Raw genomic sequence first — 27,999 nt, 5'->3', positions numbered from 1 at the left:
ATCTTACCTGAAAAGGTGGATTATACTGAGTGACTTCTACAGTTACCGCATCAGACATTTGGTGGCCATTATCTTCTACTGTTATCAGAGAGTAATAGATGAGACATGGATTGTCTGCTGGGTGCCATGCGGCTGCCAAAATCAGGAGCCCATCACTAATCAATGAAAAAGAAAGATCTGCAGCCTCTTGGAAGTCAGTTTGTCAGTTTCTTATAAACAGATACTAACCACATGACCTAGCAATCCCACTCCTAGATATTTAAAAATAAAAACTTACGTTCACACAAAAACCTGTGTGCAAATAGCTATAGTGGCTTTATTCATAATTACCTAAAACTGGAAGCCCAATATCCTTCAACTGCTTAATAGATAAATCCTGGTAATTTTTTTTTAAAGATTTTACTTATTTGAGAGAAGAGAGTACAAGTGGGGAGAGGGGCAGAAGGAGAGAAAGAATCCCAAGCAGACTCTGAGCTGAGCACGAGCCCAATGCGGGGCTCAATCCCATGGCCCTGAGATCATGACCTGAGCTGAAATCAAGAGTCGGGACATTTAACTGACTCAGCCATCCAGGCGCCCCAAGCTCTGGTAATTCTACAGAGTGTGCCACTACTCAGCAGTAAAAAGGAAGAAACTATTGAAGGCACATCAAATGCATTATGCTAAGTGAAAGAAGCCAGTCTCGAAAGACTTTATACTGTATGATCCCATTTATAGGGCATTCAGAAGAAGGCAATGTAGTTTAACCACAGGGACTGAAAACACATCAATAGTTGCCAGCGGTTGTGAAGGAGGGTTTGATTACAATGGGACATGAGGAAATTTTGGGGGTGATGGAACTATTCCATATCGTGATTGTGTCTTACAGTCCAATGAGTCTGCATTTGTCAATTAATTAAATTATACACTAAAACAGGTGAATTTTACTGTATATAAAATACAGCTCAATAAATCTGACTTTAAAAAAAGATCAACAAATCATCAAATGCAGGACCGGCAAAGCATAGCCCTCAGGCCAAACTGTGCCCAAGTGAGTTTTTATAAATGAAGCTTTACTGGAATACAGCCATGCCCACTCATTTCTGTATTGTCCATGGATGCTTTCATGCTATTATTGATAAGAGTAGAATAGCTGCAGTGAAGACCACATGCCCTCAAAGCCTAAAATAGTTTGGGGCCCTTCAAAGAAAGGCTGCCAAACCCTGACCTAATCTGTTCTTTAAAGCTTACTTTGGTCCGGAGGAACATTTTGTTTCTACTTTTAACAATCAGTTATAGAAACTTCAATGTGAAAACAAACATTTTTCTATCTTAAAGCTTATATGTTTCTCTTAAGTCTATCAAAATTGTTGCCCTCGGGGCGCCTGGGTGGCTCAGCCGTTAAGCATCTGCCTTTGGCTCAGGTCATGGTCCCAGGGTCCTGGAATCGAGCCCCACACCAGGCTGCCTGCTCCGCAGGAAGCCTGCTTCTCCCTCTCCCACTCCCCCTGCTTGTGTTCCCTCTCTCACTGTGTCTCTGTCAAATAAATAAAATCTTAAAAAAAAAAAACAAACCTGTTGCCCTCAACAAAAAATTAAATGGTCTCTAATCTCAACCCCTCCAAAACATTCAGTAGTATTTACTATCGGCAACTTTCAAGTCTCAGAAATATTAATGGGGGGCAAGCGCCCTCTACTGACAACTAAAAACAAGAAACAGAAAAAAAAAAAAAAAAAATGAAACCCAGCTAGTGACTAAATGACATCACTCCAAATCAAGCAATCCTAACATGGCTCTCATTTCTTTTTCCACTGTGATCTTCACCCAGCTCCTGGACTCTTATCATTTCTACTTGGACTCTTGAAAGGACTCCAAAAATACTGGCCCAAACTTGTAACATACTGGCAGTGACCTAAAGAGCTAATACAGGATATAGAAGAATGTTTTGCATAAAAAGGAACTAATAGATTAAAGACCTAAATGTGAGATCTGAAACCATAAAACTCCTAAAAGCAAACACAGGCAGTAATCTCTTGGACATCAGCCTTAACAACATTATTTATGGATATGTCTCCTCAGGCAAGCAAAACAAAAGCAAAAGCAAACTCTTGTGGCTACACCAAAATAAAAAGCTTTTGCACAGTAAAGGAAACTATCAACAAAACAAAAAGGAAACCTACTGAATGGAATTTCAAAAGTGATATATCTGATAAGTGGTTAATATCTAAAATACGTAAAGAAGTTACACAACACCACCAAAAAAACCCCAAACAACCTGATTTAAAAATAGGCAGAGGCCATGAATAGATGTTTTTCTAAAGAAGACATACAGATGGCTAACAGACATGTGAAAAGATGCTCAACATCAGTATTCATCAGGGAAATGCAAATCAAAACCACAATGAGATATCACCTCACACCTATCAGAATGGCTAAAATAAAAAGGACAAGAATTAACAAGTGCTGGTGAGGATGTGGAGAAAAAAGGAGCCCTCACATTCTGTTGGTGGGAATGCAAACTGGTGAAGCCACTGTGGAAAACAGTATGGAGGTTTCTCAAAAAATTAAAAATTGAAATACCATATAATCTAGTAATTCCATTACTGGGTATTTATCCAAAGGAAACAAAAACACTAATTTGAAAATATATATGCACCCCTATGTTTACTGCAGCATTATTTATAACAGCTGAGACATGGAAACAACCCCAGTGCTCATCAACGAAATGAATGGATAAAGATATAGTACACACACACACACACACACACACACACACACACACACTGGAATATTACTCAGCCATAAAAAAGAGATTTTTACCATTTGTGACAAAATGGATGGAACTAGAGGGTATTATGCTAAGTGAAATAAATCAGACACAGAAAGAAAAATACCATATGACCTCCCTTATATGTGGAATCTTAAAAACAAAACAAATGAACAAACAGAAAAACAAAAGACTCTTAGTTGCCAGATGGGAGATGGCTGAGGGGATAGGCAAAATAGATAAAGGGGATTAACAGGTACAAATTTCCAGTTACAAAATAAACAGGTCAGAGATGAAAAGTATAGCCAAAAAGACAAAGACAAACAAAAAAAGAAACCAAGTGAGGTCCCAGAGAATGTGGTCTTCAATGTACCAAGGAGACAGGCAGAGTTGATTATACCTAGGATAAGGCTCTGTATTGAAGTTACTCTAAAGACTACCATGGGGGTGCCACTGAGTCATGGAGACATGTCTAACAAATAGAATTCCTTAGAGAGTGGTGCTAGACCAGTTTTATTTGACATCTTTATAAAAACATCCTCACATTTAAAAAAAAAACATGAAGCAATTTTAGGTAGCAGAGATGACAGGTAGATAATCTAAATTTTGCAAACTAGTAAAAATTTAACAATAAATTTTTACATGACTATATACAAGATAATATACTTAAGACATAAAAAATCCAATTTCACATCTAAAACGAGGCTATCTGAGCTCAGTAATAATCTAGTAAAAGAATTTATAAGCCTGTTCCCTGAAAATATATGCCTAGGTTGCAAACCCGGCTAAAACGAGCAAAAGATCAAGGAGCATCAGTGAGCATCAGGAAGACAAACCCTATTCTTAAACAGAAGAAAGGTGCAGATATGGACACTCTGTATGGATCACTAGGAGAACAAGAGCTGTGTCTCATAAGCCCCACAAGCATCTTGTTAGCATGACAACAATGAGGGAGAGGAGCCTGGTCTCTGACCCAGTCCAGCAATTCTTAAGCACGCTTCTCTTCTCTTTTTAGTCCACATCTCCATTCTGAAAACTATGTGAAAATGTCTGCATCATATGCCCACGTGGGCTGTGTCCTAGCAGCAGTTCTAAATTTCTGAAAGTCTGGTAAAGATACATGAAAACACATAAACTATATTTAATTAAGCCACTTATGGAAATTAAATATATACTATTATTTTTACTTCTTTGATAGTTCCTATAAGGTTTTCAGAAACTATAAAGAAGGATCTTACTGACATTCTCAAGAGCCTAAGAAAAATTATATAGCAGAACTGCAATATCCTTCCAAAAAACAAGTAGAATTTGTTCTACTAAATAAACTAAATTACTCTAAAACATATAAAAATTGCTCTTAACTTCTAGTAAGTTGTGTTTTGAAGAATGACAAGTCATATATTTGTACTCATTATGAACTTTCTCATGGAAGCCATGTTACAAATGGTTTTTAAGTTCCATATGACCTTTGGTATTAAAACTAAATAATAACACAGGATAAATTAACTTTATCAGACTAACCTAGGATCTTAAGCGCCACTTGGAGCATTGTCTCTAAAAGGAAATTCACTGTGAATACAAACCCTGAGTGAGTTCTCACTTGTACTGCCAAGACAAAACCTCACCCTACCTTCCCTTCTTCTATATCACCACAAACATAGGCTTACTAAAGCAAAAGGGCTGGAGAAGTATGTCTAGTATCTCCACTGAGAAGGGAAGGATGGCAGCATGGAGTACACACAGCAGCAGGGAGGGCATCTCTCAGTGTGAAGAAAGAGAAGCTCCAGCCATGAGAGCAGGAAAGATGAGTCTTGAACTAGGGCAGACAACTAATATAAGAATATGCAGCTGAAAGCTGAGAACTGCCTCTATTTCTCAAATGAACCAGCATCTCTAGAAAAGGACACAAAACCATTTAGTAAGGTATAAAAGTATGATGAGAATAGCACTAGAAGAACAATAGCAAGACTGCTCATCATTCTACAATAAACATTATTTTTCCAAACAACTACCTATACTCTTGATGACAAACTAATTGCTTACCAGTTTTGCTTCAAATCCAAATACCGAATGTTGACCCCTTCTTTAATAGCTTCGTAGTTACTTTCAGATCCCTATATGAAAATATCAATAACATAAGCTCCATGAGTGTAAGGATCATTTCTTTTCACCTTTGTATTCCCAGCACCTACTGAACAGTTCAAATAGTTACTGAATAAATAATATATGCATTTTAAAAACTACTAAGTGAATCAGTGAGCTCCAATATTTCTAGGGGTTGAACGCCCTATTTCTGCTTATCTGATTGCTAAAAGCTACACTGCATTGAAATATGTTCTAATAAATAAAACAATTAAAGAAATGAGCATTCTCATATACTCAAAAGTGTGAATTACAAAGATGAATATTATTTTTCCTTACCCAAATAGCATCAGTAATGTTTTCCTTAAGGGCTCTATTTATATCCCAACTATGTGCTTGTTTTTCTGAAGAATCATCTAATTCCCATTTACTGATGTTTGAACTTGTCAGGCTATAAAAGCTTGCTCTCTCTCTATCCCAAAGGACACTTGAAAGCTGTATGGAGAGGAGAGAAAAAAAAAGTTACGTTTATAGATTTTTAAGTTCTAATGTGAATGAACTACTTTTCTGAAACTCAAATTTGATATATTTTATAAGTATTCCATTAGTAATCCTAGCGGAATTCTTTGTTTAGTATTCAAATAAAGGAGTGATCCTAAAATGGACCTTGAAGGCAAGGTAAGATTTCCATAGGCAGAAATACAAAAGCAGACAGCCCACAAAGAGTATAGTTGTGGGAAAGTTATAAGGTCTTTCAGAGAACAACAAGTAGTCCTGTTACATTGGAATGTAGACTATAACTAGAAAAGAAGTAGAAATAATGCTCAAATGAAAAATTAGGGACACGGAGCAAAGTCCTGAATGTGAGTTTGTAAACCCAGTAAACAAGATATTATCAATGGCTTCTGAACTCAAGAGCTGTGTTATAGGAAAACGAAAATGGTAGATTTGTAGACAGATTATTTCACCTTTTCAAGTATATATTTGGTTATGAAGTACAGTTATGTTTTTAGTTGGGCACACGACTATTTTGAGTTAAAGCCCTAATCTTCTCCATTTCTCCTGTCACCATGTTTCTGGCCACTAATGGGATAAGGGAGCCAACAGAGAGTAAATTGAACTGGCACCAAGAGCTTAGGGGAAATTTACCAAGAGTGCAGATTAGGGCTTAACAATGGAAGTAAAAGATAGGGATGAAAATGAGACATGACAGAAGTCAAATCTATAGTGCCTGGTAAGTATGGAATTTGCTATAGCTGGGGAGACATACACAAACACATACACAATGAAGAGTTTATACCGGGGTCACTGAAAAAAGTGACAGGTCATGAACAGAAATAAACAGGCCAAAAGAGAAATGAGTTTTATACACACTTTCGGTGTAGAAAATGTGAGAGAAGAGGGAATATGAGCAATTTGTTTTTAGACATGTTAGGCTGTAGGTTTGAAGACCATCAAGAAAGCAGATGATGAGAGCAACCTCAATTAGAAGGAAACAGCACAGGGGCGCCTGCGTGGCTCAGTTGTTTAGCTTCTGCCTTCAGCTCAGGTCATGGTCCCAGGGTCCTGGGATCGAGCCCCGCATCAGGCTCCCTGCTCGGCAGGAAGCCTGCTTCTCCCTCTGCCACTCCCCTTGCTTGTGTTCAGGCTCTCTATCTCTCTCTGTCAAATAAATAAATACAATCTTGAAAAAAAAAGAAGGAAACAGCACAGTGAGAAGAAAATGTGCTTTCAATCAAAGAGGTTGGGCACGTATCTGCCATGGAGTAGTTGTGCAACCTCAGGCAGTTTACATAAATGTCACTGAGGTTATTTCCTCATCTGCAAACTGGGGAGAAAGCGCTCTACGTTACAGGTCATCATATTACTCGAGATAACAAATATAGAGCCCCTAGCAGAGAGTAGATGCTCCAGGTTCACTCCCATCTGCCTCCCTTCACTATTCCAGAGCCTGAGGCAGAAGCCCAGCTGACAGATCTAGATTTGAGTCATCCACACAAATAGCCAGAGTCATGGGAGTGGAGAACACACTTTTGGTTAAGTCAAAAAGCAAAACTGGTCCTTAAACACATTTGTAATTTTATATAACAGTTTTAATTCAAAGAATGTACATATAAGAGAATCTGTATGATTTAAGAATATTAAAGTTACAGGGTTTGTGAGAGGATTAGTATGAACTCATTTGATCACAATAAAAATGCTTCACTGAAAAGATCTAAAGTTTTACTTCATATACGCTAGTGTTCATACGGAGGCAATACCAACTTCGTAGGAAACTTTCAACTTACTGATTTCATGAAGAAACAAGCTTGTAAAACAAAATCATTTTATCAACTTACGATGAGATCACTACTTGGAGATAAAATTCCCAAAAGAGAAGAGACCTTCCGACCAATTCCTGAAAGCATGCCTTGTCCTTGAGGCAGAACGTGTTGATGAATCTTTCCTAAACTATCAGGTATCAGCCGAACCATCTGGCTTCCCAATGAGGACAAAATAAAACTTCCTCCCTATGAACAAATATTGTAAATAAGTTATGCATCTATAAGATAAAGAACATTAACACAAAATGCTTTGATACAGAAACAAATCATCTATCATCTGTACCTTAAAACAAATCTAAAAGAATAAAAAAAGAGTCATTTTACTAAAATGATTTAATTATGAATACTATTACATAATACTAATACGTGATACTATTAATTCTACATAGAGAAACTTTGGTTGTTTTTTAATTGAGTGGTTTTTTTTAATTCTGATTTTTAAACTGTAGGTTCACCACATTGCAGGTTCAACAAATCAAGTATCACATTTTGGTCTTTGGTAAACTTGCGAAGTGTACATTAGCAAGCCATTTTTCATAATGTCTAAGGGTTTCTAAGTCACTGTCAGAAAATGTTTCTGAAAGAAACGAATACCATGGGCTACGACCTAATATTGGTATTTCAGAGTCCTAGAAGGGCTTTCCTTTGTCAAACTGTTCAACTCCTAGACCCTTACATTCTTCTCTTGCCTCTTTTTGATCCCTCTCTGGCCTGTGTGGTCTATCCAAAACAATTTTTAGTCATTCACATATCACTCCCAAGCCAAATCACAGCTTTCCAATAAATATGAAAGAAAACCCATCATATACCTGCACTGCTGTTAGGAAACTGTAAGTCTTATCACCTCCCAAATCTACAAAGGTCTCTGTGTAGATATCTTCACCAGCAAGGCTTGGCCAATAGCGGATGGATCCTTCTCTGGTGGCAACCATGACAGCAACAGCCTTGAAACAAGATCATAACACTCGGCAATCACAGTAAAAAGGACCCTGAAACTGGGAGTCTGGTGACACCGATAAGAAGAAACTAGGGGAATTTACTATTTAACATAAATTAGGGGGGACAAAACCCCTCCTTTTTATATTTTAAAAATTATCAGACTATAAATTGACTTTCTTTTCCTTTTGTTGTGCAGTTCTATTAATTTTAACACTTGTATAGACCCATGTAACTACCACCAATATAGGGACACAGCACAGTCCCGTAAACATCCCAAACTCCCTAGTGCTAACTATCCCTTAATAATCACATCTTTCCCCCATCTTAACCCCGGTAACCAGTTTCCATTATTATAGTTTCGTCTTTCTGAGAATGTCAAGCAAGTGAAATCATATAGAATGTAACCTTTAAGCACTGGCTTATCTCACTTCAGCATGTCTTTGAGATGCATCTGGGTTGTTGCTGTATTAAGAGTTCATTCCTTTTTTACTGTTGAGTAGTATTCCATTCTGCGGATGAAACCCGTTTGTTTATTCATTCACTTGTTAAAGGACATTTGGGTTATTTCCACCTTTGGCTATCACAAATAAAGCTGTTATGACATTCATATACTGTTTTTTGTGTAAACTTAAGTTTTAATTTCTATGAGGTAAACAGCCAGGAATGGAATTGTTGGGTCATAATGGCAAGTGTCTTTCAACTTCATTGGAAAGCGAAAATCAAGTAGCTGTACCATTTTGCATTCCCATCAGCAATGTATGAGTTCTAGTTGCTCCACATCCTTGCCAGCACTTGGTGGTGTCAGTATTTTGTATTTTAGCCATTGTAATAGGTGTACTGTGATATCTCACTATTGTTTCAATTTGCATTTCCCTAACGGCTAATGATGTGAACATCTCTGTAATACCTTATATCTTCTTTGGTAAAGTATCTGTTCAAGTCCTGTGCCCTGTTTTTAAATTGGGTTGTTTTCTTATTAAGCTCTGAGAGTTCATTTTACATTCTAGATACAAGTTCTTCGTAGGATATGGCTTATGAATATTCTCTCCCAGTCTGTAGCTTGTCTCTTGTTCTTGTCACTGTCTTTGACACAGCCAAGTTTTTAATTTTGAGGAAGTCCAATTTATTTTTTTCTTTTATGAATCATGCTTTTGGTGATTTCCAAGAACTCTATGTTTAACCCCAGGTCATGATGATTTTCTCCTGTTTTCTTCCAAAAATTTATAGTTTTATGTTTTACATCTAAATCTATGATCCCTTTTGAGTTAATCTTTGTATAAGATAGGAGGTTTAGGGGGAAATTCTTTCTTCCTCTCTCTTTTTTTTTTTTTAAAGATTTTATTTATTTGACAGAGAGAGACACAGCGAGAGAGGGAACACAAGCAGGGGGAGTGGGAGAGGGAGAAGCAGGCTTCCCACGGAGCAGGGAGCCCGATGCGGGGCTCGATCCCAGGACCCTGGAATCACGACCTGAGCTGAAGGCAGACGCTTAACGGCTGAGCCACCCAGGAGCCCCTCTCTTTTTTTTTTTTGCATAAGGATGACCAATGGTCCCAACACCATTTACTGAAAAGACTATCCTTATTCCATTGAATTGTTGTTGCAGCTCTGTCACAGATCAAAGGGCCACCTCTGTATCTGCATTCTCTATGTGTCTATCTGCCAATACGAGTGCCTTGATTCCTGTGGCTTTACAGTTATGTCTCTGAATCAGGTTGGATGATTCCTCTAGTATTACAACTCCCTTATTTAAAAAAAATATATTTCAATAAGCATTTAAGTCACCTACCTGAGTAGAATGTGTTTCACCTGCAGTATCAGAATAAGAGAGAGCCACCAAGTCAGCAATCCAGTGGAAGTCACTAGGCGGCAGCTGAAGTTCTTTGCAAACAGATAACTAAAGAAGAAACCCAAAGAAAAAATCTTTCACATCAAATCCAAGTTTTTTGAATATGCACTTGACTTCACTATTTTCTTTCCCTGCATATTTCAGATTCTGATTCACTGCTGGAAATACCATTCCATAAATATTCTTTCTTCTCACATCTTTTTGATCAGGCTTTCATCAGGGCTTTCAGTAATTTCAAAACAAAATATCTTAAGAGATACAGAATCAGGAAAACTTAAAAGGTAGACCAGACACTGAATATCAACTAGCCCAATACCTTTCTGGACTAAAAAAAGTCTACTGGTTAAGAGATGTATGTATGGAATTCTCCCAGGCTAGTCTTGATTTGTTTATTTGACATCTAAAATCAGCATGACCACAGAATAATTAATTATACCAAGTTGTCCAGAAATATTTCTTAGCCTCAGCCAGGTATCAGGCTCCTTCTGCTAACTCATCACAGCCCCCAGGACGTCTCCTTGCCTATGTTCTCAACTACAAATACTACTTTCTAGGCAGCAGCAGTACAAAGGCCACAGATGTCAAGAGTTCAGATAAGCACAAGTCCCCAGTTCCACTAGAACTAGTGCCTTCCAATAGAACAACGGCCCAGTAACAACAGACCAGTGATTGGTGCAAGGAAGGATGCCTGATATGGAACACACAGGAAATTAGGTTGCTGACAATAAGTTCTTGGAAACACAAATGATAATCCTATGTGAGAAACTTGACAACCGAAAGTTAAACTAGTAACTAAAATTGGTATCATTTTTTCCCTATTTTTAAAAGACTTATTTACTTATTTGGTGGGAGGGGAAGGGCAGAGGGAGAAAGAATCCTGAAGCAGACTCCCAGCTGAGCACAGAGCCCGACGCAGGGCTCAATCCCAGGACCCCGAGATCATGACTTGAGCCAAAATCAAGAGTCGGCTGCTTAACTGACTGAGTCACCTAGATGCCCCTGTTTTTCCCTATCAAGCATCATTCAGCAGATTTAGTGAAACAGTCCTATCTTAGAAATAAAAAAACTCAATTCATTAGCTTATGTGGATGGCATTTAGTCTTAAACTTCATTAGGTAGACTGACATGACATTTATAACATTCATTAAAAATTTCGAAGTCTCTAATGTTATTAAATGTAAATAAGATGGATCTAGTTTAAAATTAAATGGGAGAAAATTTTTTTTCCCAATACAAAAACGTATATGCATGCTCAGTATTTCATATCATAACAAAAATGCAAATCCATAATGTTTGAGTAGATTCAGATTACTGTCCTCTAACAACTCTAGAGCTTTAGGGTAAAAACTAAGAGCCAGTTGGTAATCCTCTCCTCTATCTCCTTCTAGCTTTCTAAATAGCAATTACCTTAGTAATAGGTGACAGAGCAATCTTCCAAATAATGAGTTTCTCTTTGCAGACCAGACAAGCCCATCCACCTTCATCTATGTGAACAGTCAGCTGATCATCAACTTAAAAAAAAAGTACATAATTAAACTTAAAGCATTAATAAGAAAAACTGTTAAAAAAATAAAAAGAAGAAAAAAAACCTTATAATTCCTTATACCAAGATCTTCTTTATAGCTACATTCTTTATATATATGTGTGTATATGTGTGTCTATATATATAAAAAATTACCACATAAAAAAAGATTCATTCTCATCAAAAATGCTCTCGAGTAATTCAAGAATCATAAATATCCAAAACAAGAAATCCATTTAACTTTGATAACCACATTTAGAAATGTATCTGAAGGCAAAAAGTGTATTTTGGACTTAGGTTTAATATCTTTTAATATTGGTTATAAGCAGGTATCTTACTTTCTATAATATTTAGTAACATTTGTAATTTTATTTTGATACAGCAACAGAAATAATAATCTCTCCCATTAAATATATTAAAAATTTCAAGGAAAAACTGTTCCTTCAAAAGAATGTGATTTTCGAATACTTTCTTTAAAAGTATGATAAATCACTTCACTATATGGAGACATCAAGGGTTACATTCCATATTTTTTAAAGAGGTATTTAAAGAGTTATTTATTTATTTTAGAAAGAGAGAGAGAGAGCACGAGGGAGAGGCAGAGGGAGGAGAGGAAGAGAATCTTAAGCAGACTCCTCACTAAGCGCAGAGTTCCACACAGTGCTCAATCCCACAACCTGAGCTAAAACCAAGAGTCGGCCGCTTAACCGACTGAGCCACCTAGACACCACGTGGGTTACATCCCATATTAACTGACAAAACTAAATTAGTATATTGCTGTCGTAAGCACTGGTAGTAAACCTCAGTGTGTTAGCCCTAGAAATTTAATTAATTTGAGCTCTGCCTGCCTAAAGAAGGGCAAGATAAAAGGTATCAATAATGTACAAGCTAAAATACTAAATCATGCCTAGGCTAAGTGTGGGCTTTTTGCTGAATGAGCATATCTGCTCAATATTTTCTTTTCCTGAAAGCAATAAAGCAGCTCCAAATACTCTACTGGTAAGCCCTTGAGGTCTCTGACTTAACACACAGCACTTGGTAGGTTTCCATATAGGGAAAAGTTCTTTCAGTTTACACACCCCTCAGATCCTAATTTCTAGGGACTCTCTCCTCTGAGGCTGTGTACTATTTGTTATTAAAAGTCTGGTGGGGGCGCCTGGGTGGCTCAGTCGTTAAGCGTCTGCCTTCGGCTCAGGTCATGATCCCAGGGTCCTGGGATCGAGTCCCACATCGGGCTCCCTGCTCGGCAGGAAGCCTGCTTCTCGCTCTCCCATTCCCCCTGCTTGTGGTCCTGCTCTCGCTATCTCTCTCTGTCAAATAAATAAATAATATCTTTAAAAAAAAAAAAAAGTCTGGTGGCATGAGCCAGGAGTATGTTAAAAGGTTTAAATATAATTTAAGCTGAAATTTTTAGAAAAGTAAAGAAAAATACATATATTTAACCAACTGAGCCACCCAGGCGCCCCTGAAAAATATATATATTTAAAACAAAAACAGTGCAGGGCGCCTGGGTGGCTCAGTCACCTTCAGTGTCTGCCTTCAGCCCAGGTCATGATCCCAGAGTCCTGGAATCAAGTCCCGTATCAGGCACCCTGCTCAGTGGGAAGTCTGCATCTCCGACTCTGCCCTCCCCCTGTGCATGCACATGCTCTCTCCTGCGTGCGCTCTCCCTCTCTCTCTCGCAAAAATAAATAAAAAATCTTAAAATAAATATATAAAACAAAAACAGTGCATGACAGAGGTTAGTGGAAGTTTAGTTGTCTGAAAACCACTGTACCTGAGTTCTCAAGGACTCATAGGGAAGATAGGCAAGTTCAAGTTGATGAGAAATATTCCTTTCTAGAATGGAGTACTTTAACCCTTTTTGATTATCATTCACAGTATGAACTACATTTTATATCATGATGCATTCACATACAATTTAAATAAAACAAACACGTTATCAAGCATTATTATATGAAATGCACTCTGATATTCTGCATTGTTTTTTTAAGTGCTGGCCATGAGCCACTAAACTGATTTCAGTTACTACCTGCAGTTTGAAAAACACTGTTCCAGAAAATCACAAAAATCTATAATTGCATCATAAATAAAAATGCCTTGGGAACATCACTAAGGATGCTCTGAACTTTGCTCTTCAAGTCACCCAACCCCTCAACCTTACTGCTGCCTTTCTAACACTTGTGTGACTGCATCTTTCAAACTTCCACTCTAATTCTCTGCCAACAGAATCTTTTAAAGATACACCACACTGATAACACTAATGTGTACATAACCTCTGGGATACTACACAGGATCCAGAAATGGAGATAGTAAGACTTGACCTTACTGTATTATCACACCCAATAATGTGAGGCAGTGTTTTGATTTTTTTTAAAGCTAAACTTCATACACCCGATCAACTTTTGAAATCAGACCGAGTTTTGCATATGCAGTGTTTACAACCATAAAAGAAGTAATGTGATTGTGCTAAAAATAAACTCATTCTGCTTCTCAAATTCATTACATTTCTCAATTACAGTGAAAACCAAATACATTACCTGTTTCCACCCCATTTAAGTGAAGGTGTATCAGAGAAAGCACAAATTTCAATCTGAGCCAGAGCCAGGCTGCATTCTGAATTGCTAATAGAGGCAAATGGAAAATGATACCCACCTTCAGCCAATGTCAAGGCTTCCATTATTTTAACAGGAAGAGAAGATCCAAATGTTTTCACATCGTAGTTCATAGACTCAGTTACACAGTGGTGTGGCAATATTCGTGTAGGTGTTCCTCTAAAGAAAAGAGACCCCATTCCTTGAACCATAACTTAAAATTTTCCATTATCTTGTGGCGCTTGGGTGGCTCAGTCAGTCAAGCGTCTGCCTTGGGCTCAGGTCATGATCCCAGGTCCTGGGATAAAGTCCCACATCAGGCTCTCTGCTCAGCGGGGAGCCTGCTTCTCCCTCTCCCTCTGCTGGCCACTCCCCTTGCTTGTGCTCTGTCAAATAAATAAAATCTTTAAAAAAAAAATTTTCCATTATCCTAATTTTAAGGTACGTATTTTCACATAAAGAGAAGATCTCTGATAAACAAGAAGAATGATGAGGTGTAACAGTAAAAAAACAAAAAAAAACAAAAAAAAAACCAAACAACTCTGGCTCATGTGTACTGTATAATATATTTTTTGTTAAAAAAAAAACAAAAAACAACTGGGCGCCTGGGTGGCTCAGTTGGTTAAGCAACTGCCTTCGGCTCAGGTCATGATCCTGGAGGCACTGGATCGAGTCCCGCATCAGGCTCCCTGCTCGGCAGGGAGTCTGCTTCTCCCTCTGACCCTCCCCCTCTCATGTGCTCTCTCTCATTCTCTCTCTCTCAAATAAATAAATAAAATCTTTAAAAATAATTAAAAAAAAACTGATAGGATCTAGAAAAATGGCTTCTGACTCTTATGCTCTAGGAATCAGACGCATGCTCTATTCACTTAAACTATTTATAACTGCTTCCTTAGCTGTGAAATACGAAGGTTGGACTAGATCAGTATTTTCCAAATTGTGGGTCATTTTGAGGGTCTCAATCAACATTTTCGAAAAACAGAATATAATCCAGAGTTATTCTACACTGTGGTCAAAAAAGCTTTACAAACACTGGGTTAGATTATCTTTTTTTTTTTTTTTAAAGATTTTATTTATTTGACAGAGAGAGAGAGACAGAGCAGGAACACAAGCAGGGGGAGTGGGAGAGGGAGAAGCAGACTCCCTGCTGAGCAGGGAGCCCAATGCGGGGCTTGATCCCAGGACCCTGGGATCATGACCTGACCTGAAGGCAGAGGCTTAACGACTGAGCCACCCAGGCGCCCTGGGTTAGATTATCTTTAAGCTCTCATCAATCCTGGAACTTTTTTTTTTTTTTTATTGAAGTATAGTTGACACATAATGTTACATTAGTTTCAGATGTACAAAACAGTGATTGAAGCACAGCTACTGTCTGTCACCATGCAACCCTATTATAGTATCATTGATTATATTCCCTATGCTGTACTTTTCATCCCCATGACTTACACATTCTATAACTGTAAGGCTGTACCTCCCACTCCCTTTCACCCATTTTGCCCTCATCAGGCAAATTTTATGAAATCTACCAGACTTTTTTTTTTTTTTAAAGATTTCATTTATTTATTCTTAAAAAATAGAGAGAGAGAGGCAGAAGCAGAGGAAGAAGCAGGGAGCCTGATGCGGGACTCCATCCCAGGAACCCCGGATCATGACTTGAGCCAAAGGCAGACGCTTAACGGACTGAGCCACTCAGGCACCCCCAGATTTGTGCAACCAAGATATTAGAGTCATGAGTATCTGCTGTTACCTGTTCTTCAACAGCAGATACAGCAGTTGAAATTGTATCTCCTCACCTTGTTAACATTCAAAAAATAATGTAAAGCTACCAGTATAAAATTTATTCTCTTATGAGGATTAAGTGAGCCTTGTTTGTTGACATACTGTTATAACAAAGATTTTTCTTTAAATAATCACTAGAAGGTAAGAAAAGATTTTAAAAACCACACATTAAATACAGCTTTTATTCTGACTTTTTTCAAAAGGAGTAGAAAACACTGACAAGATCACCACTTTGAAGAGCACTTTCAAAATATAAGTTTTCTTGCAAAACAAAGTTGTTTTTTGGTAGACGAATTCAGAGGAAACTACCCAGAAACATGTTACCTTCTAAAGCTCTAGATTAATTATGAAACGGTGGGTGCGGAGCATGATTTAACAGGTGATGTGGACTGATGTGCCACGCTTTTATTTGCTAACAAAACTACTCTTAACTCACTGCTATGGAAAGCCTTATACCTATTAATTTAGCTACAAAGTTAACTTGTGTGGCCAAAACTCCCTTAACTATTAATCAGCAGATATTAATGGCAATAACTATGTTAGGCATTATACGGTTTTCCTGGGTTGGAGATGCTCCTTGTCACCATCGTCGAAGGATTTCATATTGATTTGGCCTTAAGTAAAGCAGGCTATCGCCTTTTCACAGATGAAAAGACTCATGACTGACCTGACACCGGAAAACAGGGGTACTAAGAAGGAGGCAGGTAACCACTGACTGAAATCCATTTTGTTCACTTCCACACAAAGCTAATTCCATGAAAAGTGCAAAGTGAAGGCTCGATAAATTAAAACGAGGCTTAAATAACTACCCGCAAAGATGGAGAAGATCTATTTCCCCAAAATTCTGGCGTTCTTCCCCGCCGCCCCCGGTTCCGGAGGCTTCTGGAGACACTATGCCATCAGGCCCGCCGAGTCACATAAGCCTATCCGTCACCAGACTGAACCGGGGACAATCACTTACCGCGAGCTCAGCGAGCTACGCCGGCCGACCGGCGAAAAGAGCACCGGGGAGCTGACTGCCGACGCCAAGGACAGACCTTTCCTGCTAGTCGCCCGGGGCGTGGAGCCCGGCCCGACTCCGCCCAGCGGGCCCCTTCGGGTCCCAGGCCCCGGTGTCCGCGGAGAGGAGACGGCCGGGAACATGACGGAACGCAGAAGCGACACAGGGCGCGCGGATTCCGCCCGTGGGGCTGAAGCGCGGCTCGCGCGCGGAGCTTGAACACCCGGACGCGGGAGAGCGCGCTGTGATGGCGTAAAAGCACAGCGCCGAGCGGCGGGCTTTGTTGGGGAGGCGGGGGAGGGCGAGCGATCTGACGTAAAAGCGCGGCGCCGAGGCGCGGGGTGTGGTCGGAACGGTGTGTGTAGGGAGGCGGGGGAGGGCGCGCGGTAATGACGTCAGAGTGCTGCCTCCAGCCGCGGGATTTGGTCGTAGAGGGTGCCAGTGGAGAGTTTTAGGGGGCTGGCGGGTGTCCGGAACCTCAGGAAAGTGAAACTGGAGAGACAGGCGCCCTTCTCGACTGGCCCTCTAGCAGCCTGAACGCAGAGCCTCTCTTTGCGTGGTCTTTCCTGAGCCTCTTGGGAACTGGGAAGTATCGGTTCCCTGGTCCACGCTGAGAAGGGAGAAAATCGGAAAAGCTGCCAGTGGTTTCACACTCTGTTATATTTGTTCTCCTCTACATTTGTCATTCCCCACTCCACCCTGTCTCATCCACGCTAGGGAACGCTAGTGACGCCACAAGTCCACATCTTTATCCCAGATCTTGCTCAAAAACTGTGGGCTCTAAACAGCTCCCTAGTGGACACCTCGACCTGCGTGTCCTTCAGACTCCTGACGATCCACGTGTTAAAAACTGAATTCTTGTTTTCCTTTGGGACGGACCCCTGTCCTACCACCTCTTGCCCCACTTGGTAAAACTGGCCAATTACCCCAGTCAAAAAGAAGAGCTCTATCCTGGAGTCATTCTTCACACTTAACCGCCACTGCAACATCCTGGTATACACTGTAGCTCCTGAATGCAGTCCCTGGATGTCAGCCTCCTGCAGTGGAGACCGGAGACCGCAGCGCGTGGAATAGTATCAGGACCTATGCCTCGGGGGCAGCCCAAGTACTTCTTTATCACTACCCAGGGTTCTACATTTTCCTAGTGGCTGCCATTTCCTTAAAAAAAAAAAAAAAAAAAAAAAATCATTTCCTTGTTTATCCTTTGACCTCATTTTAAATACTATAGTCCCTTATACGGGACATCTAGAAGAAGTGGCTCTCACACTCGAACATGTATCATCACCAGGAGGGCTTGTTAAACTGCGTTGCTGCCCATCCACAGTGTCTGAGAATTTGCATTTCTAACAAGTTTCTAGGTGTTGGTGATGCTGCCGTCCGGGGACATTTTGATAACTACTGGCGTAGTAATTGAGTGTATAGACTCTGGAATTAAATGGGACTTGGTTCAAATCTCACCTCTGCTATTTACTATCTGTGTCATCTTTTTGAGCCTCTATTAAATTACTAATAGTACTCACTTGTGAGAATTAGATAATATAGATGTGACTGTATTTGTGGATGTCAAAAAACATAGAATGAAGGCAAACAAACTGAAGAAAAACAGTATTTCCAATAAAATAGTACTATTTAAGGAAAATCAGTAAGAGAAAGCAAGCTACCCCAATAGAAAAAAATGGAAATGCATGAAGGGCATGAACTAGCATTAAGTCAAAGACTAGAAATGACCAAAAACACATGAAAAGATCTTCAACATCACTAATAGTTAAAGAAATGCAAATCAAACCACCTATCAGTATTGTTTGCCTGTTGGATTAGCTGGAAAGTTATAAAAAATGAAAATAGTTCATGTTGAAAGGCTGTGGAGAAATAGGTGCTGATGTATACACTTCTGGCGAGATTTTTATAAATTAGTACAGTCTTTTAAGAGGATAATCTATCAAAAAGCCTTATAACTTGTATATGCTCTTTAAAGGTGGCAATTCACTTTTAGAATTTATCTGAAAAAATCATAATAAATAGTATTGTTTATAATAGCAAAGAATATAGAAAGATGTCCAATGATAGATTTATAGTATATTCACATTATAAAACTGTATATGGTTAAAAAGAATACATGTAGCTGTGTGTAATGAATATTTAAGGATATAGGAAAATATTGTTGTAAAATTTTAAAAAGCAGGTTGGTCACAAAACAGTATGTCCACTATGAGCCCATTTTTTATTGAAATAAAAAAATGTCTCATAGACACATGTACACATGTGAGAAGCTCAACTTGAACATGTGCCTCCCTTCTATATACCCTTCCTAAAGTACTGCCTTTCAGTTAAGACTAAACTTTGATTTCTGTGGTACTAATCACTGCAATCGACAATGGGATAGTAGCCAGAATTATTTCCTGCAGCTGTGGTAGAATTGTTAGAATTCCACTATCACCAACATATTAATGGTGATATTATTAAAATGGAAAGGCAGGGAAACAATAAAGAACTCATCATGGAAATTATCCATGCCCAATCATTTTCAAGGCATTCATTTAATTGCCTCTAACGGCAATGGAACTTTTTGAGATAACTCTAAATTTCATTGTAGTTTAAAAGTCCTCCAAGCAGGGAAGAATGCATATCGTTTTCACTAGTTCTGTGGTCAGCAAACTGTCAAGGGGCAGAGAATATCTCTAGCTTGCAGGCTGCAGTCTGTTGCAACTGCTCATGAATGAGTGTGGCTATGTTCCAATAAAACTCTATGTATGGACACTGGAATTTGAATTTCACGTAACTTTGATGTGTTATGAAATATTTTTCTTTTGGTTTTTAAAAATCATTTAAAACTGTAAAAACTGAGGCACCTGGGTGGCTCAGTCAGTTAGGCATTCGACTCATGGTTTTGGCTCCGGTCAGGATCTCAAGGTCGTGGGATCAAACCCCAAGTCAGGCTCCACACTCAGTGTAGTCTGCTTGGGATTCTCTCCCTTTCCCTCTACCGTTCCCCCAGCTTGTGCACTCTTTCTCTCTCTCACTAAATGAAGAAAATCTTTAAAAACTAACAAACAAAACTGTAAAAACCATCCTTAGCTTACAGGTCATACAAATCAGGCAACTGGTCACAGTTTGCTGACCCATGGGCTAGTTTCATGAGGGAGGCACAGGTCCTTTGTTGGCATAGGACCTAACAAAATAAAAGAGGATGCTCAATGTTTTTTGAATGAGTTGAATGAATAGAGATTGCCATGATGCCTCAGACGTAAAAATCATGTAAAACATCCCCAGAGGAACATTTACAATGTAGTTCTCACATACTTCTTTCATTAATATACTTAATGTTTTGTAACATTTACATTTATTTTCATTTATTTTCTAACAGCTTTGGCATTTTTTATGAAATAAAATTAATTTCCCAAAATAGAGCCTTAGCTTATAAAAATGTACTGACAAGGGTTTAGCCTATAATGGTTTATTTAGCTTATGATTATTTCCTGAGAACCAGTCAGGTCCAGGGTCAGAGAAGGCCTTGCACATAGAGATGAGCCTGGGAGGGTGGGCAACAAAACACTGAGCTCATTAACATGAAATTTTATCTTCACAGGTAGAATTTCTGGTGATTAAATTTTTCTTTTTTGCTTATTTTCTAAATTGCTTATATGAACATACATATCCTTCAATGGCTCTCCATGCATGTAGGATGAAAGCTAAGATTTTCAGCATGATATTGAAGGTCCCCCATGATCTGGCTCCCATTTTGTGAATATCTCCTTGTATAAAGCATCAATGCTGAATTAATTTACAACTTGCCTATTCTTTTTTTTATTAAGATTTTTACTTATTTATTATTTGACAGAGAGAGACAGTGAGAGAGGGAACACAAGCAAGGGGAGTGGGAGAGGGAGAAGCAGGCGCCCCTGCAACTTGCCTATTCTTATTTCCTCTTCTGTGAAAAGAGGGTGATAGGTATTTCTTTAAATTATAGGATTGCCTGGGGTGCCTGGGTGGCTCGGTCGGTTAAGCGTCTGCCTTCGGCTCAGGTTGTGGTCCCGGGGTCCTGGGATCGAGCCCTGCATTGGGCTCCCTGCTTCTCCCTCTCCCTCTGCCTGCTGCTCCCCCTGCTTGTGCGCCTCCCCCCGTCAAATAAATAAAAAATAAATATATTATAGGATTGTCAAAGTATCAAACATGGTAACATGTATAAACACTCTGGAAACAAAGTGGTACCATCCACAGTGACAGTGTTAGCAACACCACCTCTGTACTATTTAGCTATTTTCTTGTAATTGATTTTTATCTGCCTTATCTTTCTAAATAAGCTAGAAGCTCCTTGAGGGCAGATAATCATTATGTCATCAGCTCGACAGCACAATTCCTTGTCCAAAGTGGGAGCAGGGGATATTTATTTATTGCACTGAAGCAACTAGAATGTTTATGTAGGAGTATTGATAATACTGACTCCATCTTTAGCCCTCCATCTTGTTCACGTTTGCTCAATGACCTCTCTTGTGTTCCAGGCCCCTTGAAGATTAATATACATACTTCAGAAATGCCCACCAAGGCTGGGATGTGTGGAGGCTTGCTTTGGCCTCCCATGAATGTTAGAGATAAGAGTCTTTATCCTTCCCGACACATGGATGGTGCCACAATATCTAATTAAAGGTTAGTTGTCAGTTAGGTACATGCAAGCCCTTTGATCTCACTACAGTGCCCTCCCTACCCACACATCTCCTTGCTCTATAAACTCTGTAGACCAAGGTCTGGACTTTATGGAGAATAGCTGTGCAGCTGCCTGGATCGTCGTCCACCCGACCCCCCATCAGCAAGTTACCCTGAATAAAACTCTGTGTAAATTGGATGGAGTCACCTGCTTCATTCTCCAGTCTCTAAGTACCTTCTCAGTTTGGGGGATATTTTACTGTCCCTCCCCCACCTTCTAACAGTTTGTAAATAGCAAAAAAATTTTTAAAAATAAAAACAAAAATGAGGACATTAACAATCAGATAGGGAGGAAATGAAAGGAACTTGTAATTACTACTTACTTTTATTTATTTATAATGTTAGTTTTTTTTTCTTTATTCCTGAATCTCCACAGCCAAATTCCAGTAAGAAACTGAATGTAATGAAGTTTTATAAGAAGTGACAGACACACATAAAGTTCTCTATAAATTTTAATCCAGGATATAAAATGTTCCCTAAAGACACAATTGAACATTTTGTATTAGAAAAAAATATATAATGATCAAATTCAATTTTGTAAATACTTCTATGGCACAAAGAGATTTCCCTCAGATCCAACCTTGTAATTGTGTTTTGTCTGCTTTCTGAGAACCACATCATAATAGCAAATTGTATAAAGAATACAAGTAAAGCTTGTTAAAATGACTGTCACAGATGTATTGTTTCCTAATACAAAGAACATGGAGTTCATTCATTCACTGAGTTCATTTTATTCAATAATAAATTCCCTTATGTAGAATGAATTATAATACCACACGCTTATCATGAAGTAGTGGTTTCTCCTTCCAGCATAATCAGTGAACTCATCAATACTTAGAACACGGGCAAACTTCCATTTTAGTTACATCGACACAGTTATTTCTTAGGTTCTGGCATCATCAATGTAAAAGAAGCACTTTTTCTTGAGGCAACAGCAAATTAACAGCACTGATTTGAAATATGGCAAATCTAATGGTTATCAGCATTGCTTTCAGAATTTGGAGGCATTTGGGTGAATAAAACTATAACCATAAAAAAAAAGAGCTATTGTCCTCTTGTCAGAAGAATAACAAGTTCTGAAAGTTTCTTGATATTCTGTGGAATAGGAAGAACTAAGCTTTCTTCAAATGTTTTAAGGTTGAAAATTACAGTTATTTAGGTTTTTGCTTCATTGAATGAAATTTCAAAAGTACTTAACGGATAAAACCTAAAATCTGGCTAGGAATTATAAATTTTTAAAAGATAACTTTCAAAATAAATGCCTTTGGATGACTTAAATATAAAATTCATTTTTACCTCTTGATAGTACCTAGCAGTTCATGCCTGACTTTCCACAGTAAGAAATGTGTGAATAATGAAAATAGAAGTTTCCACATTCAAAGGATGGGCTTCTTCCCTTTTTAGAACTCGTCAGGCTTTCACATGCTAAAAATGTTGAAAACCACACACATCCAAACATGGTCTCATCCCAGAGGAACACATATACCTGAAGTTTCATACCCCTGAAGACACAGGAGGTGGGAATATAAATGTTCCCTTCTCGCTATGTGATGCTAACTATTCCTCTATGTCTGTATGTCAGGTTCACTTCAGGAGATTATCAGAATAAAAAAAGCGACAATTTTCATTTCTAGTAAAATGAGACACAATGTAGGCAGAATACTACCAAGAGAATTACACAGTGGTTGGCAAATCACCTAAAATAATTAAGCTTTTTATTTATAATCCCCTTTTCAAAGTTGTCATTGGACAACAGCTTCAACCTGTTGCAGCGGGTAAAAAATAAAAATGAGGTGCCATGTTATATTAATTAAAGTATTCCAGGATAAAAGAAAGTAAAAAACCTGAAAATAACTTCAGTGCTATAGACATTTAGAAAGTTACAACTATTAAAACTTTGAATAAAAAGGTCTTGAGAACAGGTAAATCTCAAAACGATATTTTACCCACCTTGGAAAAAATAGGCATATTTTAAATAACCTGAAGTATGATTTACAGATTAGATACCATCTCTAAGTTTTTTTCCTGCAACGATGTTTTGCTCTAAAGTCTCTCATGTTCACTTTTAGGAGTAATTGCTCCTTTACGCCAAACTAAGCCTTTGCTTGTTCATTAATTTCCTGTATGTCCCATCTGGTCTTGAAAGCAGTTCTTCATGTTTCCCACATTCTGTAATCCTTCCTCGGTCAAGAACAGCCACCATATTAGCATTCTTAATAGTGGACAGACGGTGGGCAATAATTAACACTGTTCTTCCTTCCATGAGTCGGTCTAGAGCTTCTTGCACAAGGTGCTCGTTTTCAGCATCGAGGGCACTTCAAACAGGAAACCGTGTGAGAAAGCAAAGACGTCAGTCCCGCGCACGCCGCGCGCTCATGTGCTTCCTGTCACACACGCAGTTACCCTACAGAGGCAGCGCATCTTCACCGCGACCAAGATCACCACTTCTACTATATATACACTTCTACTATCTTATTTTTTTATATTATAAAAATACTACAAAAAGGAAACTTGGGACCCTTGATTTCCATAGACCTGCTGTCACAGAAGTAGAAAGCACTCTGTGGAGCTGCTGCTGAGTGTGACCCGGGGCTCATCACAAACGGGACTGAACTGAGACTAAAACCCTCCACTTCTTCTTTTTTTCTTTTAAGATTTTATTTATTTATTTGAGAGAGAAAGAATGAGACAGAAAGAGCATGAGAAGGGGGAGGGTCAGAGGGAGAAGCAGACTCCCTGCCGAGCGGGGAGTCCGATGCGGGACTCAATCCTAGGACTCCAGGATCATGACCTGAGCCAAAGGCAGTCGCTTAATCAACTGAGCCACCCAGGTGCCCAAGAACCCTCCACTTCTGACCCGGCCCGTCCACTGCCTCCCAGCTGTCATTATTAATTCAGACCTGTTCACTTTAAAGTGGGAGCGGGAAAAACTGCATTTTCAGTTGTACCACTTTGAAGTACAGAATAGTAAGTTTTTGGTAAAGGAAGAATTTGGCTTGTACAATCACACAGAGTATTAAGATATGCTCACCTGGTTGCTTCGTCTAGGAGAAGAATTTTGGGATTCTGAAAAAAGAAAAACATTTTTAATTGTTTTTAATATGTTTTTAATGTTCTTTTCTTTTGAAAAGGAACACAATTTTATTATCAAAACACAAACTCTCAGTAATAAAAAGAAATGAAGTACTCATACACGATACAACATGGATGAACCCTGAAAACATTCTGCTACATGACAGAAGTCAGACACAAAATGCCCCATATTGCAGGACTCCATCTATATGAAATGTCCAGAACAGGCACATCCACAGAGACAGAGAGTAGGTAAGTGTTTACCTGGGGCTGAGGTCGATAGAGAAATAAGAGAGGAGGCCATGTGTGACTGGTAAAGAATCTAGCGTCTCTGCCTGGGGTGACAAAAATGTTCTAAAATTGATTCTGGTGATGGATGCACAACTCGGACTACACTGAAACGCACTGAGCTGCACGCTTTAAATGGGTGAACTGTATAGGATGTAAATTATATCACAATAAAGCTGCTACAAAAAAGAAAAGCACAGACTCCTAACTGTGTGAGGTAAGCACATAAATGGAAGAGTTAGAGGTGACTCTCTGAGCCACTGTCGTGGGCATCGCTGGACTGGACCTTGTTTACAGTGCAGTTTTACCCTGTTGGCCAGTCAACCAGCAGTGTGAGGCAGGATCTAAAGTGAGTAGGACAGAGTCTAGACTCTCAAGGTCCTGCTTGTAGTTTAGTTAGGAGCATCACATAAAACTGAGACAAGGTAAGAGTCAGCTGATGTCTCTAACACATTAAATTCTAGCTGTGCCTAGGAAGTTGCTGACAAGTAATGAAAACGTATGTTCACACAGAAACTTGTACACTGCTTGCTCACAGCAGCACTAGTCACAATAGCCCTAGCCTGGAAACAGCCCCAATGTTCAGCACTGGCGAGTGGGTACTCGAGCCATGTTGTGCCCGCACAGAGGAATACTGCTCAGCAAGAGAAAGGAGTAAAGGAGGGCTGATATAGGCGGAGATGCGGACAGACCTCCAAAACGTGATACTCGTGGGGCGCCTGGGTGGCTCAGTTGGTTAAGCCTCCAACTCTTGATTTCGGCTCAGGTCATGATCTCAAGGTCGTGAGATCGAGCCCCGCGTCAGGCTCCACATTGGGAGTGGAGCCTACTTAAGATTCTCTCTCTCCCAATTCCCCCTGCCCCTCTCCCCTTGAAAAAACAAACAAACCTTATACTAGTAAAAGAGGCGAGATGCAAAGGTCACATCTTGTCTGATTCCATTTATCCGAAATGTCCAGAAAGGCAAATCAGGACAGACAGAAAGTACATTGGTGGCAGCCTGGGACTAGGGCCGGGAGTGGGGAAAGACTGTAAGTGGGTACAAGGGATCTATCTGGGGTGACAGAAATGTTCTAAAATTGGACTGTGTGATGGCTGAACAACTGTATATTTACTAAAAGTCACTGAAGAGTACATTTCAAACTGGTGAGTTTTATGGTATGCTTCAATAAAGCTGTTTTTTAAAAACATCATCTATAAATCTGAGGAGAGTAGTTATATAACAAAGGGGAAGGCTATCATTTCCTACAAACTACAATGTCTGGGGCCTTCAGCTAAAATGGCTTTCCCTCTCCTCTTAGGAGTCTTGGGTAAGTATTTCCAGTCTATACTACTAAGTTTAGCAGATGACTATAGTTTATACAAAGAATCATACTTGTATTGTTTTGATATTTTTATATAATCACTGTTTCGCTTGTTAGACCATATACTTCTTCACAGAAGGTCCATGTGTTAAAGTTTTCTCCCTCCAACAACCCTAGCACAGCACTGGGCTCCTAATACCGAAGAAATCCTTGTTAAATTGGAACAACATGTACTCAGTGGAACTCCCAACTCATCTTTCACCAGAACTATCAAGCATATATCTACCCTCCCATCCAAAAAAAACAAACAAAAGGAAGAAGAAGAGTAAATTACAAATTATAAGGTCCCTAATTAAAAATGATAATAAAAAAATTCTGGCCAAATGGCTTCAAGCTTACCTTAAGCAGAGCACGGGCAATTGCAATCCGTTGTTTCTGCCCACCTGACAATGACAATATATTTTTTTTAAAACTTGAAAGCCTTAACAAAAATTCTTGGTAACAGGTTTTTCTCATAAGCTAAGTGGCAATTTGAAGATAGCTTCTTCTGGTTAGTCACATCTGAGATAGACAGTAGAACAAAGGCCTATTTTTTAAATATATTATCTCCTCATTAACCTCAAAATTAATAACAATGATCATAGCTAACATTTATTGAGGAGTTCCTATGTACCAGGCATTGTCTAAAAGTATTATGGTGTTATCTCATTCAATCTTAAAAAAAATCCTATGAAGTAGATCCTGTAATTATTCCCTTTTCATAGATGAAAAACCAAGGCACAAAAAAACCACTCCCAGGTCTCATAGTTGGTAAGTGGCAGAACCAAGGTCTGAGTAATCTCAGTAATCTGTCCTCTTAGAACTCAAATTCTACTAAAAGCAAGGGAAGAAACTGGGGGTGTGGGTGGGTAGGAGTGGGTAAATGCAGATGGGACAGACAGAGGGAGGCAGAAAAACATCTATGATAATCCCTTTCCTCCTCTTTGCCTCACACCACCTTCTCTCCTTTACTCCAGGAGACGGGACTCCCAAGTTACAACTGGTAGTCTCAGAGAACACTACTCAGGACTTCTCCCGACTTACTTCATTTTGGAAAACTCACTACCTACATTTTTGGTGATGAAAACAGTCCTTTTTGGTTGGTTTTATTGGATGAAATACTTATTAATAGTACTTACTGGACATTACATTATTTCATCTAAAAGAAGCTCATCAAATGATGAACTGAAATCAAATTACAACTGAAATGTGTGGTGCTCCTAAAAGCTGTCCTCAAATAGGCAGCCCCGTGCTCACAACAAGGGAACCAGGGAAATCCCTTTTTTTTGGAACCTCTGAAGTTGGTGAGGGTGTCGGAGTGCTCTGAGGTGGGCTGGCTCAGCAGCCAGCTGAGGGCTTTGGGTCTGCTCTGAGAAATCCTCAGTGCCAATTAGTGCACTGGGAATCTGTCACTAGATGTCCTTTCTTCCCCCCAGAAAGTTAGCATGGGCTGAAACCTTTGGTTATTTCACTCTGAAATGGGAGCTTGAGAATCCTGGTAGAGGGAAGGACTTGTAGAATCTGTTCCAAGAGAGAAGGTGACACGCTTGTTGGATGGAGTGAGGTAGCTCCCGGCTCCACCCCCTGACGCTCAATAATGTCACCATGAGCAGCTGAAACTGGTTTTCTACCCAAGGAGGTGTTTCAGAGATGCCAGAGCAGGTCACTTTTACATAGCCATGTGTGATTCCACTGCTGCAGTCTTGCAAATCTATCCAAAACATTTTTTTATCCACTGCCTATTGTTTAAAAAAATCAT

General features: G+C 39.2%; 2 protein-coding genes across 3 annotated transcripts in view; both read right to left on the bottom strand.

Moving 5' to 3' along the window:
- NUP133 (nucleoporin 133) overlaps positions 1-17,102 on the bottom strand; it is a 70,711-nt gene extending 53,609 nt beyond the window's left edge. Inside the window, exons 1-9 of the mRNA XM_045877862.3 lie at positions 16,798-17,102; positions 14,119-14,237; positions 11,349-11,452; positions 9,882-9,989; positions 7,963-8,097; positions 7,169-7,339; positions 5,169-5,324; positions 4,791-4,861; positions 8-155 (exon numbers count right to left, since the gene is read on the bottom strand). Coding sequence (XP_045733818.2) covers positions 8-155; positions 4,791-4,861; positions 5,169-5,324; positions 7,169-7,339; positions 7,963-8,097; positions 9,882-9,989; positions 11,349-11,452; positions 14,119-14,237; positions 16,798-16,979 — 1,194 coding nt within the window. The 5' untranslated portion in view covers positions 16,980-17,102. The remainder of the gene's footprint in view (positions 1-7; positions 156-4,790; positions 4,862-5,168; positions 5,325-7,168; positions 7,340-7,962; positions 8,098-9,881; positions 9,990-11,348; positions 11,453-14,118; positions 14,238-16,797) is intronic.
- Positions 17,103-21,971: 4,869 nt separating this feature from the next.
- Positions 21,972-27,999, bottom strand: part of ABCB10 (ATP binding cassette subfamily B member 10) — a 34,362-nt gene continuing 28,334 nt past the window's right edge. For both annotated transcript variants that reach the window (XM_064594652.1, XM_064594651.1), the window contains exons 11-13: positions 26,601-26,644; positions 24,569-24,603; positions 21,972-23,852 (exon numbers count right to left, since the gene is read on the bottom strand). In XM_064594652.1, coding sequence (XP_064450722.1) covers positions 23,621-23,852; positions 24,569-24,603; positions 26,601-26,644 — 311 coding nt within the window. In that variant the 3' untranslated portion in view covers positions 21,972-23,620. The remainder of the gene's footprint in view (positions 23,853-24,568; positions 24,604-26,600; positions 26,645-27,999) is intronic.

Source organism: Mirounga angustirostris, unplaced genomic scaffold (genome assembly GCF_029215605.1).
Source record: "Mirounga angustirostris isolate CCGP_5_RB_7025 unplaced genomic scaffold, mMirAng1.0.hap1 SCAF_6, whole genome shotgun sequence".
NCBI classification, from domain to species: Eukaryota; Metazoa; Chordata; class Mammalia; order Carnivora; family Phocidae; genus Mirounga; species Mirounga angustirostris.
The sequence above is the reverse complement of the archived record's forward strand: the minus strand, read 5'-3'. Positions and strand labels throughout refer to the sequence as shown.